The sequence below is a fragment of the Andrographis paniculata genome, unplaced genomic scaffold (genome assembly GCF_009805555.1).
Source record: "Andrographis paniculata isolate CXL003 unplaced genomic scaffold, ASM980555v1 Contig78END, whole genome shotgun sequence".
Lineage (NCBI taxonomy): Eukaryota > Viridiplantae > Streptophyta > Magnoliopsida > Lamiales > Acanthaceae > Andrographis > Andrographis paniculata.
The window spans coordinates 3,742,677-3,756,748 of record NW_026137615.1 but is presented as its reverse complement, the minus strand read 5'-3'; the positions used below and the strand labels follow the sequence as shown (position 1 = coordinate 3,756,748).

General features: G+C 29.2%; 1 protein-coding gene and 1 long non-coding RNA gene across 4 annotated transcripts; one reads left to right on the top strand and one right to left on the bottom strand.

Moving 5' to 3' along the window:
* Positions 1–482: 482 nt before the first annotated feature.
* LOC127239679 (uncharacterized) lies at positions 483–4,030 on the top strand. Of its 3 annotated transcripts, XR_007836199.1 has the most exons (4): positions 582–655; positions 1,210–1,494; positions 3,426–3,488; positions 3,836–4,030. It is a non-coding gene; the product is annotated as an uncharacterized LOC127239679 (long non-coding RNA). The 3 variants fall into 3 exon arrangements; XR_007836201.1 differs by lacking the exon at positions 1,210–1,494 and having other exon boundaries at positions 483–592; XR_007836200.1 differs by lacking the exons at positions 3,426–3,488; positions 3,836–4,030 and adding an exon at positions 2,754–2,842.
* A 3,415-nt stretch (positions 4,031–7,445) lies between these two features.
* On the bottom strand, positions 7,446–8,977 carry LOC127239676 (uncharacterized). The gene is made up of 3 exons (XM_051257938.1): positions 8,667–8,977; positions 8,333–8,603; positions 7,446–7,603 (listed from the first exon to the last, which is right to left on the bottom strand). Exons 1-2 carry the CDS (start codon positions 8,937–8,939, stop codon positions 8,541–8,543), a joined length of 336 nt encoding a protein of 111 aa, XP_051113895.1. The 5' UTR covers positions 8,940–8,977; the 3' UTR covers positions 7,446–7,603; positions 8,333–8,540.
* Positions 8,978–14,072: the final 5,095 nt, after the last annotated feature.

The following is a 14,072-nucleotide window of genomic DNA, read 5'->3' as shown; positions in this document are numbered from 1 at the left end:
ATACTAATATCTATTTTAAATCTTTTTAGATGCATACGAGAGGGAGCGACCGGATGATCGGACGACCGAATACATCATAGGGAGTAATCCATCCCTTTCCTTTTACATTTATGCATTTTATTTAATTTAGCATTATGCATATAGAAATAGATTTATTTTTACGTCGGTCCCGGGACATGCATGCATTAATTTTTTTGTTTCTATATTTTATACTAACTTATTTTCAAGTGTTTTTAATTTGTAGGTAAAGCTTATGTGGAGACGAGGGGATCCGCAAAGATCCTTCGACCTTGATTTCAAATCCAAGGTAAGTGATTTTAATATTATTTTTTTGTTTCCTATACATATATACTAATATCTATTTTAAATCTTTTTAGATGCATACGAGAGGGAGTGGCCGGATGATCGGACGACCGAATACATCATAGGGAGTAATCCGTCCCTTTCCTTTTACATTTATGCATTTTATTCAATTTAGCATTATGCATATAGAAATAGATTTATTTTTACGTCGGTCCCGGGACATGCATGCATTAATTTTTTTGTTTCTATATTTTATACTAACTTATTTTCAAGTGTTTTTAATTTGTAGGTAAAGCATATGTGGAGACGAGGGGATCCGCAAAGATCCTTCGATCTCGATTTCAAATCCAAGGTAAGTGATTTTTATACTATTTTTTTGTTTCCTATACATATATACTAATATCTATTTTAAATCTTTTTAGATGCATACGAGAGGGGGTGGTCGGATGATCGGACGACCGTAGGGAGTAATTCGTCCCTTTCCTTTTACATTTATGCATTTAATTTAATTTAGCATTATGCATATAGAAATAGATTTATTTTTACGTCGGTCCCGGGACATGCATGCACTAATTTTTTTGTTTCTATATTTTATACTAACTTATTTTCAAGTGTTTTTAATTTGTAGGTAAAGCTTATGTGGAGACGAGGGAGTGGCCGGATGATCGGACGACCGTAGGGAGTAATTCGTCCCTTTCCTTTTACATTTATGCATTTAATTTAATTTAGCATTATGCATGTAGAAATAGATTTATTTTTACGTCGGTCCCGGGACATGCATGCATTAATTTTTTTGTTTCTATATTTTATACTAACTTATTTTCAAGTGTTTTTAATTTGTAGGTAAAGCATATGTGGAGATGAGGGGATCCGCAAAGATCCTTCGATCTCGATTTCAAATCCAAGGTAAGTGATTTTAATATTATTTTTTTGTTTCATATACATGTATACTAATATCTATTTTAAATCTTTTTAGATGCATACGAGAGGGAGCGACCGGATGATCGGACGACCGAATACATCATAGGGAGTAATCCATCCCTTTCCTTTTACATTTATGCATTTTATTTAATTTAGCATTATGCATATAGAAATAGATTTATTTTTACGTCGGTCCCGGGACATGCATGCATTAATTTTTTTGTTTCTATATTTTATACTAACTTATTTTCAAGTGTTTTTAATTTGTAGGTAAAGCATATGTGGAGACGAGGGGATCCGCAAAGATCTTTCGATCTCGATTTCAAATCCAAGGTAAGTGATTTTAATACTATTTTTTTGTTTCCTATACATATATACTAATATCTATTTTAAATCTTTTTAGATACATACGAGAGGGAGTGGCCGGATGATCGGACGACCGAATACATCATAGGGAGTAATCCGTCCCTTTCCTTTTACATTTATGCATTTTATTTAATTTAGGATTATGCATATAGAAATAGATTTATTTTTACGTCGGTCCCGGGACATGCATGCATTAATTTTTTTGTTTCTATATTTTATACTAACTTATTTTCAAGTGTTTTTAATTTGTAGGTAAAGCTTATGTGGAGACGAGGGGATCCGCAAAGATCCTTCGACCTTGATTTCAAATCCAAGGTAAGTGATTTTAATATTATTTTTTTGTTTCCTATACATATATACTAATATCTATTTTAAATCTTTTTAGATGCATACGAGAGAGAGTGGCCGGATGATCGGACGACCGAATACATCATAGGGAGTAATCCGTCCCTTTCCTTTTACATTTATGCATTTTATTCAATTTAGCATTATGCATATAGAAATAGATTTATTTTTACGTCGGTCCCGGGACATGCATGCACTAATTTTTTTGTTTCTATATTTTATACTAACTTATTTTCAAGTGTTTTTAATTTGTAGGTAAAGCTTATGTGGAGACGAGGGAGTGGCCGGATGATCGGACGACCGTAGGGAGTAATTCGTCCCTTTCCTTTTACATTTATGCATTTAATTTAATTTAGCATTATGCATATAGAAATAGATTTATTTTTACGTCGGTCCCGGGACATGCATGCATTAATTTTTTTGTTTCTATATTTTATACTAACTTATTTTCAAGTGTTTTTAATTTGTAGGTAAAGCATATGTGGAGATGAGGGGATCCGCAAAGATCTTTCGATCTCGATTTCAAATCCAAGGTAACTGATTTTAATATTATTTTTTTGTTTCATATACATGTATACTAATATCTATTTTAAATCTTTTTAGATGCATACGAGAGGGAGTGGCCGGATGATCGGACGACCGAATACATCATAGGGAGTAATCCATCCCTTTCCTTTTACATTTATGCATTTTATTTAATTTAGCATTATGCATATAGAAATAGATTTATTTTTACGTCGGTCCCGGGACATGCATGCATTAATTTTTTTATTTCTATATTTTATACTAACTTATTTTCAAGTGTTTTTAATTTGTAGGTAAAGCTTATGTGGAGACGAGGGGATCCGCAAAGATCCTTCGATCTCGATTTCAAATCCAAGGTAAGTGATTTTAATATTATTTTTTTGTTTCCTATACATATACTAATATCTATTTTAAATCTTTTTAGATGCATACAAGAGGGAGCGGCCGGATACATCATATGGAGTAATCCGTCCCTTTACATTTATGCATTTAATTTAATTTAGCATTATGCATATAGAAATAGATTTATTATTACGTCGGTCCCGGGACATGCATGCATTCATTTTTTTGTTTCTATATTTTATACTAACTTATTTTCAAGTGTTTTTAATTTGTAGGTAAAGCTTATGTGGAGACGAGGGGATCCGCAAAGATCCTTCGATCTCGATTTCAAATTCATGGTAAGTGATTTTAATATTATTTTTTTGTTTCCTATACATATATACTAATATATATTTTAAATCTTTTTAGATGCATACGAGAGGGAGCGACCGGATGATCGGACGACCGAATACATCATAGGGAGTAATCCGTCCCTTTCCTTTTACATTTATGCATTTAATTTAATTTAGCATTATGCATATAGAAATAGATTTATTTTTATGTCGGTCCCGGGACATGCATGCATTAATTTTTTTGTTTCTATATTTTATACTAACTTATTTTCAAGTGTTTTTAATTTGTAGGTAAAGCTTATGTGGAGACGAGGGGATCCGCAAAGATCCTTCGATCTCGATTTCAAATCCAAAGTAAGTGATTTAAATATTATTTTTTTGTTTCCTATACATATACTAATATCTATTTTAAATGTTTTTAGATGCATACGAGAGGGAGCGGCCGGATGATCGGACAACCGAATACATCATAGGGAGTAATCCGTCCCTTTCCTTTTACATTTATGCATTTAATTTAATTTAGCATTATGCATATAGAAATAGATTTATTTTTACGTCGGTCCCGGGACATGCATGCATTCATTCATTTTGTTTCAATATTTTATACTAACTTATTTTCAAGTGTTTTTAATTTGTAGGTAAAACTTATGTGGAGACGAGGGGATCCGCAAAGATCATTCGATCTCGATTTCAAATCCAAGGTAAGTGATTTTAATATTATTTTTTTGTTTCCTATACATATACTAATATCTATTTTAAATCTTTTTAGATGCATACGAGAGGGAGCGGCCGGATGATCGGACGACCGAATACATCAGAGGGAGTAATCCGTCCCTTTCCTTTTACATTTATGCGTTTAATTTAATTTAGCATTATGCATATAGAAATAGATTTATTTTTACGTCGGTCCCGGGACATGCATGCATTCATTCATTTTGTTTCAATATTTTATACTAACTTATTTCAAGTGTTTTTAATTTGTAGGTAAAGCTTATGTGGAGACGAGGGGATCGGCAAAGATCCTTCGATCTCGATTTCAAATCCAAGGTAAGTGATTTTAATATTATTTTTTTGTTTCCTATTCATATATACTAATATCTATTTTAAATCTTTTTATATGCATACGAGAGGGAGCGGCCGGATGATCGGACGACCGAATACATCATAGGGAGTATATCGTTTTTTTTCTTTTACATTTATGCATTGCATTTATTCTAGCATCTTGTATATAGAAATAGAATTATTTTTACGTCCCGGGACTTGCATGCATTCATTTTGTTTCTAAATTTTATACTAACTTCCTTTTTAGTGTTTTCACTTTGTAGGTAAAGCTTGTGAGAGATGAGAGGATCCACAAAGATCCTTCAACACCGATTTCAAATCCAATGTAAGTTGTTTTAATATTATTTTGTTATTTCCTATGCATATATACTAATATATATTTTAAATTATTTTAGATGCATATGAGATGGAGCGGCAGGATGATCAAACGACCGAAAACATAGTAGGGAGTATATCATCTTTTTTCTTTTACATTTATGCATTGCATTTATTTTAGCATCCTGCATATAGAAATAGAATTATTTTTACGTCCCGGGACTTACATGCATTCATTTTCTTTCTAAATTTTATACTAACTTCTTTTTTAGTGTTTTTACTTTGTAGGTAAAGCTTAAGGGAGACGATAGGATCCGCAAAGATCCTTCAACACCGATTTCAAACCCAAGGTAAGTGGTTTTATTATTATTTTGTTGTTTCCTATATATATATATATATATATACTGATATCTATTTTAAATCTTTCTAGATGCATAGGAGAGGGAGCGGCCAGATGATCGGATGACCGAAAATATTTTACGGAGTAGTTAGTCGTTTTTCTTTTATATTTCCGCATTGCATTTACATTAGCATCTTACATATAATAATAGAATTATGTTTAGCTCCCAGGGCTTGGATGTATTAATTTTGTTTCTAAATTTTATCCTTATTTGTTTTAAAGTGTATTTAGTTTGTAGGTAAAGTTTATGTGGAGTCTACTACTATCAAATCCATATTCGACACGAACAAATAAAGATTTGGGTCTAAAAAATAGTTCCAAGCTATTTTTAGGTCAGGCCAACCCGGTATGGTTGAATAACCAAACTGGTTTGAGGCCTATGCAAATTATGACGTGCCTAGCAGGGTCTAGTTGATTAAAATATTCTAAGAAAAAATATTTTTTAATATAATATTAACTATATAATAAAATTAATAATTAATTAATGTTTAAATTCTTAATTATCAATAAACTACTGTCCTAATTATATCAATTTAGATTAATATAATTTATTATTTAATAAAAAATGATATATTATTTTTAAAATCTAATATTAAAAATCTGCGTTGGGCTGGCTTGGCCCGGTATAATTTGAAACCGGGCCATGCCTTGGTTTGGGTTTTCAAGCCCAATGCAAAATCAGGCCGAACCTATCGGGCTTGAATTTTAAAACAGCCCGAGCCAGCCCAAAAAATATTACTCCCTCCCTCGCAAAAAATGCACTAATTTTTTGCGTGGTGGGGGGAGTAATACCAGCTTTAAATTGCCACATTTTTTTTTTTTCAAATATGATATCAACTTTCTCAAATAATAAAAGCAAGATACCTTGAAATATGAATCCACCGATATGCTGAAAGCTTTTTTCTTTAAATCCGCCGATATGCTGAAGCTTATTCCAGCAATACCTTTGTATCGAACTGCAATGGTGCACCAGAGAAGTCATTTTCCAATGCTTTTACATATACCTCTTGAAAGTAAGAAATTAAGGAAAAAAAAAAAACACAAATCATGCCTACACTGGTTTTTCAAATATCTATTATTATGAAATTGTCCAAAGCATTATTATTACGAAATACAGTTTACCAATTCTCTAAACTAAGACTACTTAGTATCAGCTCGCAAACAATTTGTCCATACCATCTTTAATGTGCCAACATAACTCAGGGGAAGAAAAAAAATGCCCGTGAGAAAATTATTAAACACAACATGACAACTATTTTAAACATTTTAATAAAATTTGACCCATTTGCCTTATGGAAATATGTTCAGCAATTAGTGGACAAAAAATTAATGTTCATACATAGACACGAATACTAGAAACCATATTACTCTTTTTGTACATTTTTTATTATAAAACTCAGAAGGTAACAAAAAGTACACAACCATTTAAATAACACGTTGCAATACTTCAAACACACATTCGACTGCGCATACCTGCAATACCCCTGGGTTTATTTGCAATAGTTTTATTTGTAAGAGGAACTAAAATTTATAAATTGAGAAGATAAATATTGCATTCAAATAATATAATTTAGATAAAAAAAAATTTATAGTCCTCCTCTCTTTACTTTTTATTTGCAATAGTTTTATAATTGTTTTTTAATTATAAAAGAGAAAAAAAAATGAAGCTATAAAAAATAAAAATAAAAATAAAAATAAATCAAAATATTTCACATTAAAAACAATATATAATAAATACTAACCTCCTCTACTAAAAAACTATGGTCATATTTGGGTTGCGCACAAAATTTAAAGAATATTAATATTATATTGATAATTGTAAAAAATATAAGTATAAAAAGTAGTAGCATTTGTGTAACAATAATAAAAAAATAATATTAAATTTTGCAGGATTTTACATGCTCGAGAGGTACGTCCGATCACTTGTGATTTCATTAGTATTATAAATATAAAAATATTAATATTTTTAAATTTTAAAAATTTTAAAAAATCATTTCTAAAAATAAATAGAAACAAAACGGTCATATTTTAAAAGTTTTTTTATCGTAATGATTTCATTAGTATTATAGTAATATATATATAATATGAATATTTTTTAATTATAAAGATTTTTTTAAAAAAAAATATTACTTGTAAAAATAAATAGAGACCATAACGGTCATAATAATAAGATTTTAAAAGATCTTATGACTAATGGTTTCCTTAATTGCTAATCACCAACATACTTTGATTGGGCAAGAAGAAAAAAGAACGAAGGAAAGGTAGACTTGGATTGTTAGAGATTCGACCTGGACTGCTGCGGGCAGCAGCTCCATTTTTGGGTGACACAGTGCGCAAACCAGGTTGAGTAAGCTTGTGGGTTGGGAGTGCGAGGGGATGATTTCACCTGACAAAAAAAAAAAGAGAGAATACTTTAGTAATACAGCTCAGAGAGTATGATATCCGAAATTCAGTAAATGTAATTAAGCTCACTTGCAATGGGACTTTTATATGCATTACTAACCCCATCAAAGAACCCGATTTTGGGAGAAGCCATTCGTAATCCTGTTGGTTTCCCTAAACCCTGAACAACGCTACTGGATTGCCCTCTGCCTGAAGTAGAAGAATTCGTTAGAGAAGTCTTCGAAGGCTGGCACTGCAGGCCTTGGCAACATCCTTCCTGCGCCGACAGCTACTTTTGGGAGTTGGGTTCCTTTACTTGTGGTAGTTAGTGTCAATAAATAATACTAACATTAGGCACAAGATGATTTCTGATTTCATTTAAACACACACAAGATGAGTTCCTTGGCAATGATTTCTGATACTTTCAAATCCCCATTGAAGTGAAAACTTAAAACCAAATTTACAAGAATCGAATCAAATGAAAACTTCATATACTTTCAAATGTACTGCATATCTCATCCCAAACCTAGTTTGGAAGCTTAAACCATTCGACAAGATAAGAACACTAACAATTTCTTAAACATATCCAAAATCTGACTGTGCTAAATGCTAACACTAAATAAACAACCGCTGTAAGAATTTGCACCTTCTAAGGCAATATTATGATTCATTTAGATAACCTACAGGCTCTGCAACCAACTATGGTTAGAGCTAAGAACAACAACTTAGCAGAATTCATTCAATGGATGCAATTTAATCAATAAGAAAGAATTAATCTACCAACTTCAAATCGTGTTACCCAAATTTATAGATAAAGTGAATATTCGGAGCTAAAACCTAATTTGAACAGAGTTAAGGAGCAGAGCAAAACAAAAATTAAGCCAGTCAAACTTCAACCAGGCAAATAAACCAAAATCAACCGACTGAATCATGGAGGAAGATAATCAAAGCATCTACGCCCAAAATGCTACCATACTCACAAGATGATCAGCATAAAGTTGTATTATTAACTGGAACAAGGAGAGCTTCGAATTCATACCTGATCAGAATCGCTGATTCATTCATTCACACAGTCGAATTCATTCCCAGGATCATCCGTGCTCGGAAATGAAATGCCTGAATTCCAGTCACCATAGCATCAGGAAGACCTCTCCTACACCGCTGCTCCATCTCCCGAAAACAACGCCTCCACAGATCCATCCCGGCGGTTCCGAACCCAACCTTTCAACCCTAACTCCTTCGCATTATCAATCGTCCAATTCCGATAGATCCGACGCACCTTGCACTCTCCCCCTTATCACCATTCTCACCTGATTCAAACACCAAATTAGAACGAAACAGAAATCTATTAATGAAATTGAGAAATCGCTTACTGTTTTGACAGAGGCCTCCTCCTGCGGCGAGTTCATCGAGGACATAGTAGAGAATAGAGTGCGTAGACGGTGTCGGAGCAGAGGAGGAGGAGAATGAGGAAGATGAAGACGACGGTACAGCGGAGGAGGAGAACGAGGAAGAAGAGAAGTATGATGAGGAAGAAGAGGAGGTCGCGCGAATGTCAGGCGGCAGAGCGCATTGGCATTGCTACGCCATTGGAGATGCTTCAGATCTGAAATCGTGGTTTGGAACAATAGCGATTTTGTCGCCATTTCTGTTAAAGTCGCAAATCGGAAGTGTGGAAAAGTGATTGGTAGTGTTGTTTGTGGTTCTGCCAGAGTAACCATGGGTGTGTTTGTTTGGGTTTAATTTTGAATTGGGATTTGAATAGTTAAAATTTTAAATTTTTAATAGTTGTATGATGTGATATAATTTAGATATTGATGTGATGTTTTAAATGTAAATATTGATTTTTAGTATAATATAAAAAATAAAAAAATAGATGTTTGATTTGATATTTTTTGGGAAAAAATTAAATAAATAGTAAAAATTAAATCCAATTCCCCAAACAAACACACCTTTAAATATATAAAAATTACAAATATTTTTAATTTTTATATATTTGAAAGAATATTAAAAATTATATATATAAAAAAAATAACAAATAAACTTGTTCAAATAGTTTGAATTAAAATTATCAGTTTTAATGTTTGAAAATGTCAAATCAAAATGAAATTTTCTATAATTTTAATTTATATTTTCTTATTTTGATTTCAGTTCTGTCGGTTCAAAAGCCACATATTATATTTGACAATGTTATTTTATGTTTATTCCTTTTTAATTATTTTATTTTTATTTTTAATTAATAAAAAATATAATTTTAATGTTATTTTATTTATGAATATATTTTTTGGATAAAAATTCATATAAATAATATAAATAACAATTAAATAAATTGTCACACAAAATAAAAATTAATTACGCTGAATATATATAATATAATAAATCCGATTAAATAATACTATAACAAAAAATATAAATTTAAAATATTATTATTATTATTAAAATAAAATAAAAATGAGAATAATAATAAATATATTTTTTTAGAACTAATGTACTTTTAATATTTTTGTTAAATATTTGAATTTTTTTTTATATACATACAAGTGTACTGTGTATATTTGAAATTATGTAAATCACTAAAAAAAATATTTAATCCACAATTTATAAACTCTAATCAAGTCTAGATAAATAAATAAATAATCCAATCAAATCTATCAAAATTCATATAAATCAATAGACAAAATCAATTAAACTCTACATAGATTCTATAGAATTTATAAATTCACTAACTTTTCAAAATCCAAACAAATCCATTAAAATTCTAATTGAATACACCCCTTTAATGTTCATGTTATTGACAACCAATAAAAATATTTTATTATATTTTATATTTATTTTACAAAAAACATTTGTACCAAAATTCAAAAAATTTTATATCCAAAACATAAAAGACGGTATTTACTTGAAATTTTATTTTGATTTTTTATATCACATATTAATTTATTTTTTATCATAAATTTTACCTCAAATATTTGAATTTTTTAATTATTTTAAAATATTTAAAACTTCATAAATATATTTTTTAATATATGTCTAAATAAATCCATCGGTACAAGCAGCCGACAACACATACATTTGTAATATACTAATAAAAATAATTTTTTTAAAAAAAACACTAAGAATGTTCTTTTTTTTTGGTACACTTAATTCTACGTATTTACTAATTAGTTAATATTTTTTTCTATGACGTAAAAATCGGCAACCATTACCCGAAAGTGGATATCTGGTAAACTCCTGGCCGCACTTAGTAGTTAGTACCCTGCAAACAATTAGTTAGGAGTATTTTTTACGACGGCTATTGGAGTTTGGACTGTTTCTTATTAGAATCTTTTTCACTTTTGTGCAAGATGACATTTTTTTAAAAATTAGTTTTTTAAAAAAAAAAAAAATTCATACTATTAATAAAATTATAATTTTTTAAATATAGTATATTACAAATTTTTTTATTTTATAAAATATTGCATTAAATATTCTTTTTTGTTTTATTATTCTGAATTTTTTTTAAAATTTATAAACTTTCATCTAAAGTGAATGGTTCTGTATTTAACTCTACATAAATTAAATGAATATATTAATAATATTTTTTTGTGCTTTCCTAAATCTCTTGTTAATTTTATTTAAGTTCACCATACATGTAATGCACTCTCTATTGTTAATTAATTATTGTCTTTGTTTCAGCTGATTTGTTCCTTTGGGCACGGAGTTTATATATTATATAATTAATAAATAATTAAAAAATATATGAATAAAAATAATTATGATCCAATAAAAATAATTATAAATTAAAATTAATATACTTAAATAGTTTAATTAATATAAAAAAATTATAAATTTAAAATTTTAAAATATAATTAAAGTGTATAATTATATTTTAAAAAAATAATTTACGTGAGATGGACGAATATGAAAAAAAAAATAGACAAGTTAAATAGGACAAATGTAATAATATTTTTCTCATAATATTATAAAAAAACATTATCCACTGAAAAAAATCAAGAATTCTATTGAATATCCACTTGCTTATTTGTATATATAAAAAAACACACACACACACATTACATAAATGTATATACACAGGATTTGTGTGATATAGTTTTATTTAAATAATATTTTAATTTGATGTAAAAAATACTACTCTATTCATCCAAAATATAAGACAATTAGCGTAGATATAAAAATTTAAAATAGTACAATTAATAAATAATTAAGAATATATTATTAAAATTAATTACAATAGTATAATTTAATACTAGTTATTAAAACTAGAATAACTAATCAGTTTAATTAAATTTTTTTAAAAAAAAATAAAATTTAAAATATGATTAAATAGTTTAAAAATAATTAAAATATGATTTGTTATTTTATTTTTGGAAATATAATTATACACATTTATCACATTTTAAAATTTCTAATTCATAATTTTTTTTATTTTAATTAAACTATTTAATTATTTTAATATTAATTTATAATTATTCTTACTAATACAATTCTTAATTACATACTAATTACACAATATCTAAAGCGTCGTACTTATAAAACTCCGTGCATAAACAAAACGAGACAATTTAATTCAGACGGGGAAAATATTAATTTTAACAAAATATTCTTTTCATTCAAACTTAATGTATATTTTATTAATTTTTATTTGTTTATTAAAAAGTAATTAATTTATAATTATAATAAAAATAATTATATTAAAATATCCCTAAAAATTTGAGATTAACATTTTTTTAAAAAAACCAAAGCAGGATCAAAATATTACAATAGTATTCTAATTTAGAACATTGACTATTATTTTTTATTTGGGATGAAAATGATCCAAATATCAAATAATTTAATTATTATTTAATAGGAAATTAATTATTTGATTTTTTTATCTTAATTTATTTATTAGTTAATATACGTTCACAGAGCGTATCCAAATTTTAATTAATTCATAAAAAAAATAATAATTTAATTTCTATATTAAAAAAAAATGTAATTTAAATATATTTTAAGAAATGCTATACACGTGTGTGGAACAATTCAAAATTTCAAAAATAATGTAAGGTATGTTCGTTTGATTTTTTTAAATATTTTGTTTTATAAGTAATTTATACGAAAATGATTAGGTTGTTTATCGAAGATAATCAACATATGAAATATAACATACACTATATGTGATGTAAATATTCTTAACATGTGTTGTCTGCATTTTTTTACGTGAATATTGTATGTTGGGATTATTTGTAGATTGTTGTAACGTACTATCAATATATTTGTCGTATTTATATTATATTATTATATAATAATAAACTCAATATATCATAAGAAAGTGTTTCATTCGTCTAAAGAAATGTCTGAATTTGAATTTTTTTAATTTAACTAATATTTTAATGTATATTATATTTTGTAAAAGAAAATAATCTCTCCGTCCTAATACAATAGTCTTGTTTATCATTTTTGTCCATTCTAAAACAATAGTCTCATTTCCTTAAATAATCGTATCACTATAAAACTACCATTACTTTTTTAATTATTATTACACAATTGCCACTACTTTTTACACTAATACACTCACAAAGACAAAAAAATCTTTTACCCGTATTATTTACCCACTACCAATATAATATCAATATTCTTAAATCCTGTGCCAAACACAATCCAGACTATAGTTCTGGAACGGATGGAGTAATATATATATATTTTTTTATTTTTTTTTTGGTAAAAATCACGTCGACTAAATAATAAAAGTATTAATTTGAACTACAAATCAATGAAATTATTGCTTTTGTTGAAAAATCAGGGCTTGTCTGGTTTGTATTTAAAATAGCCAATCAACATTTTATGAAATAAAAAAATATATATTATTGATAAATAACAGCATTAAAACTTTCAAAATTATGCAGGCAAATTGAACATTAAATAAGTTTTACTATTTTTAAAAAACGTTAGTCTAAATACGTTAGTCTAAATGCACAAATAATGAGAGAGTATGACCTAATTATGTCAATTTTGTTGAATCGTTGATGGAGGAAAAGGTCCACGACGTAAATTTATTTGGGATGATTTGGAAGATGTTCGACCCCGGAGTTTTGAACGTCGAGTTCCGTTCGTTCGCGAAAGGATGCGGACTTCCGCAAGAAGGGACGCTCTCGCCGATACTCATGAACATATATTTCGATCGGGAGGTGTATCGATTATCATCGATGCGGTATACGATATGCGCGCCGTGCGAGAACGCATCGCAGTCGAAGCTGCGCGGCGTTTTTTGAAGGCAGATAAATGGGAGCGATCGCGAGAAAATCCCGAGCACGAGAGTCCATAGTTGTCGATTCATGGACGAGTTTTTCTTCGCCATGACGGGTTCGAAGGAAGTAGCGGTTGATTTCAAATCCGACATAACAAATTTCTTGAAGAACTCTCTCGATTTGGATGTCGACGAGGGTGATCGAAACGATGTTTTGGCGTCGAATGACCCTCACGGCGTTCGATTTCTCGGATTGTGTATCAGAAGGCGCCCGAGAGAGAATGACGGCGGCGGCGTTCAAGCCGTACATAAATTGCGGGACAAAGTCAAGATCTTCGCCGAACAAAAACCCTAGTCATGGATCGAAGGGGAGTTTCAAATCGGGCGGAAATGGCTGGCTCATGGCTTGTAGAAGGTTAAAGAATCGGAGATCCAACAGTTAGCGGACCCAAACTCGACTCTTTATCAAATTTCCGATCACCAGAAACCCGGGATGAAAACCGATCACTGGTACAAACTCCTGCTCATATAAAATTTTGTTATACTATTTGTC

What these genes read in the sequence shown, in the direction of transcription:
- LOC127239676 (XM_051257938.1), bottom strand. Translation starts at nt 8,939, where the DNA reads ATGGCGACAAAATCGCTATTGTTCCAAACCACGATTTCAGATCTGAAG. An exon ending in AGGAGGCCTCTGTCAAAACA is followed by an intron (nt 8,604 to 8,666) that starts GTAAGCGATTTC and finishes TGTTTGAATCAG; the next exon opens with GTGAGAATGGTGATAAGGGG.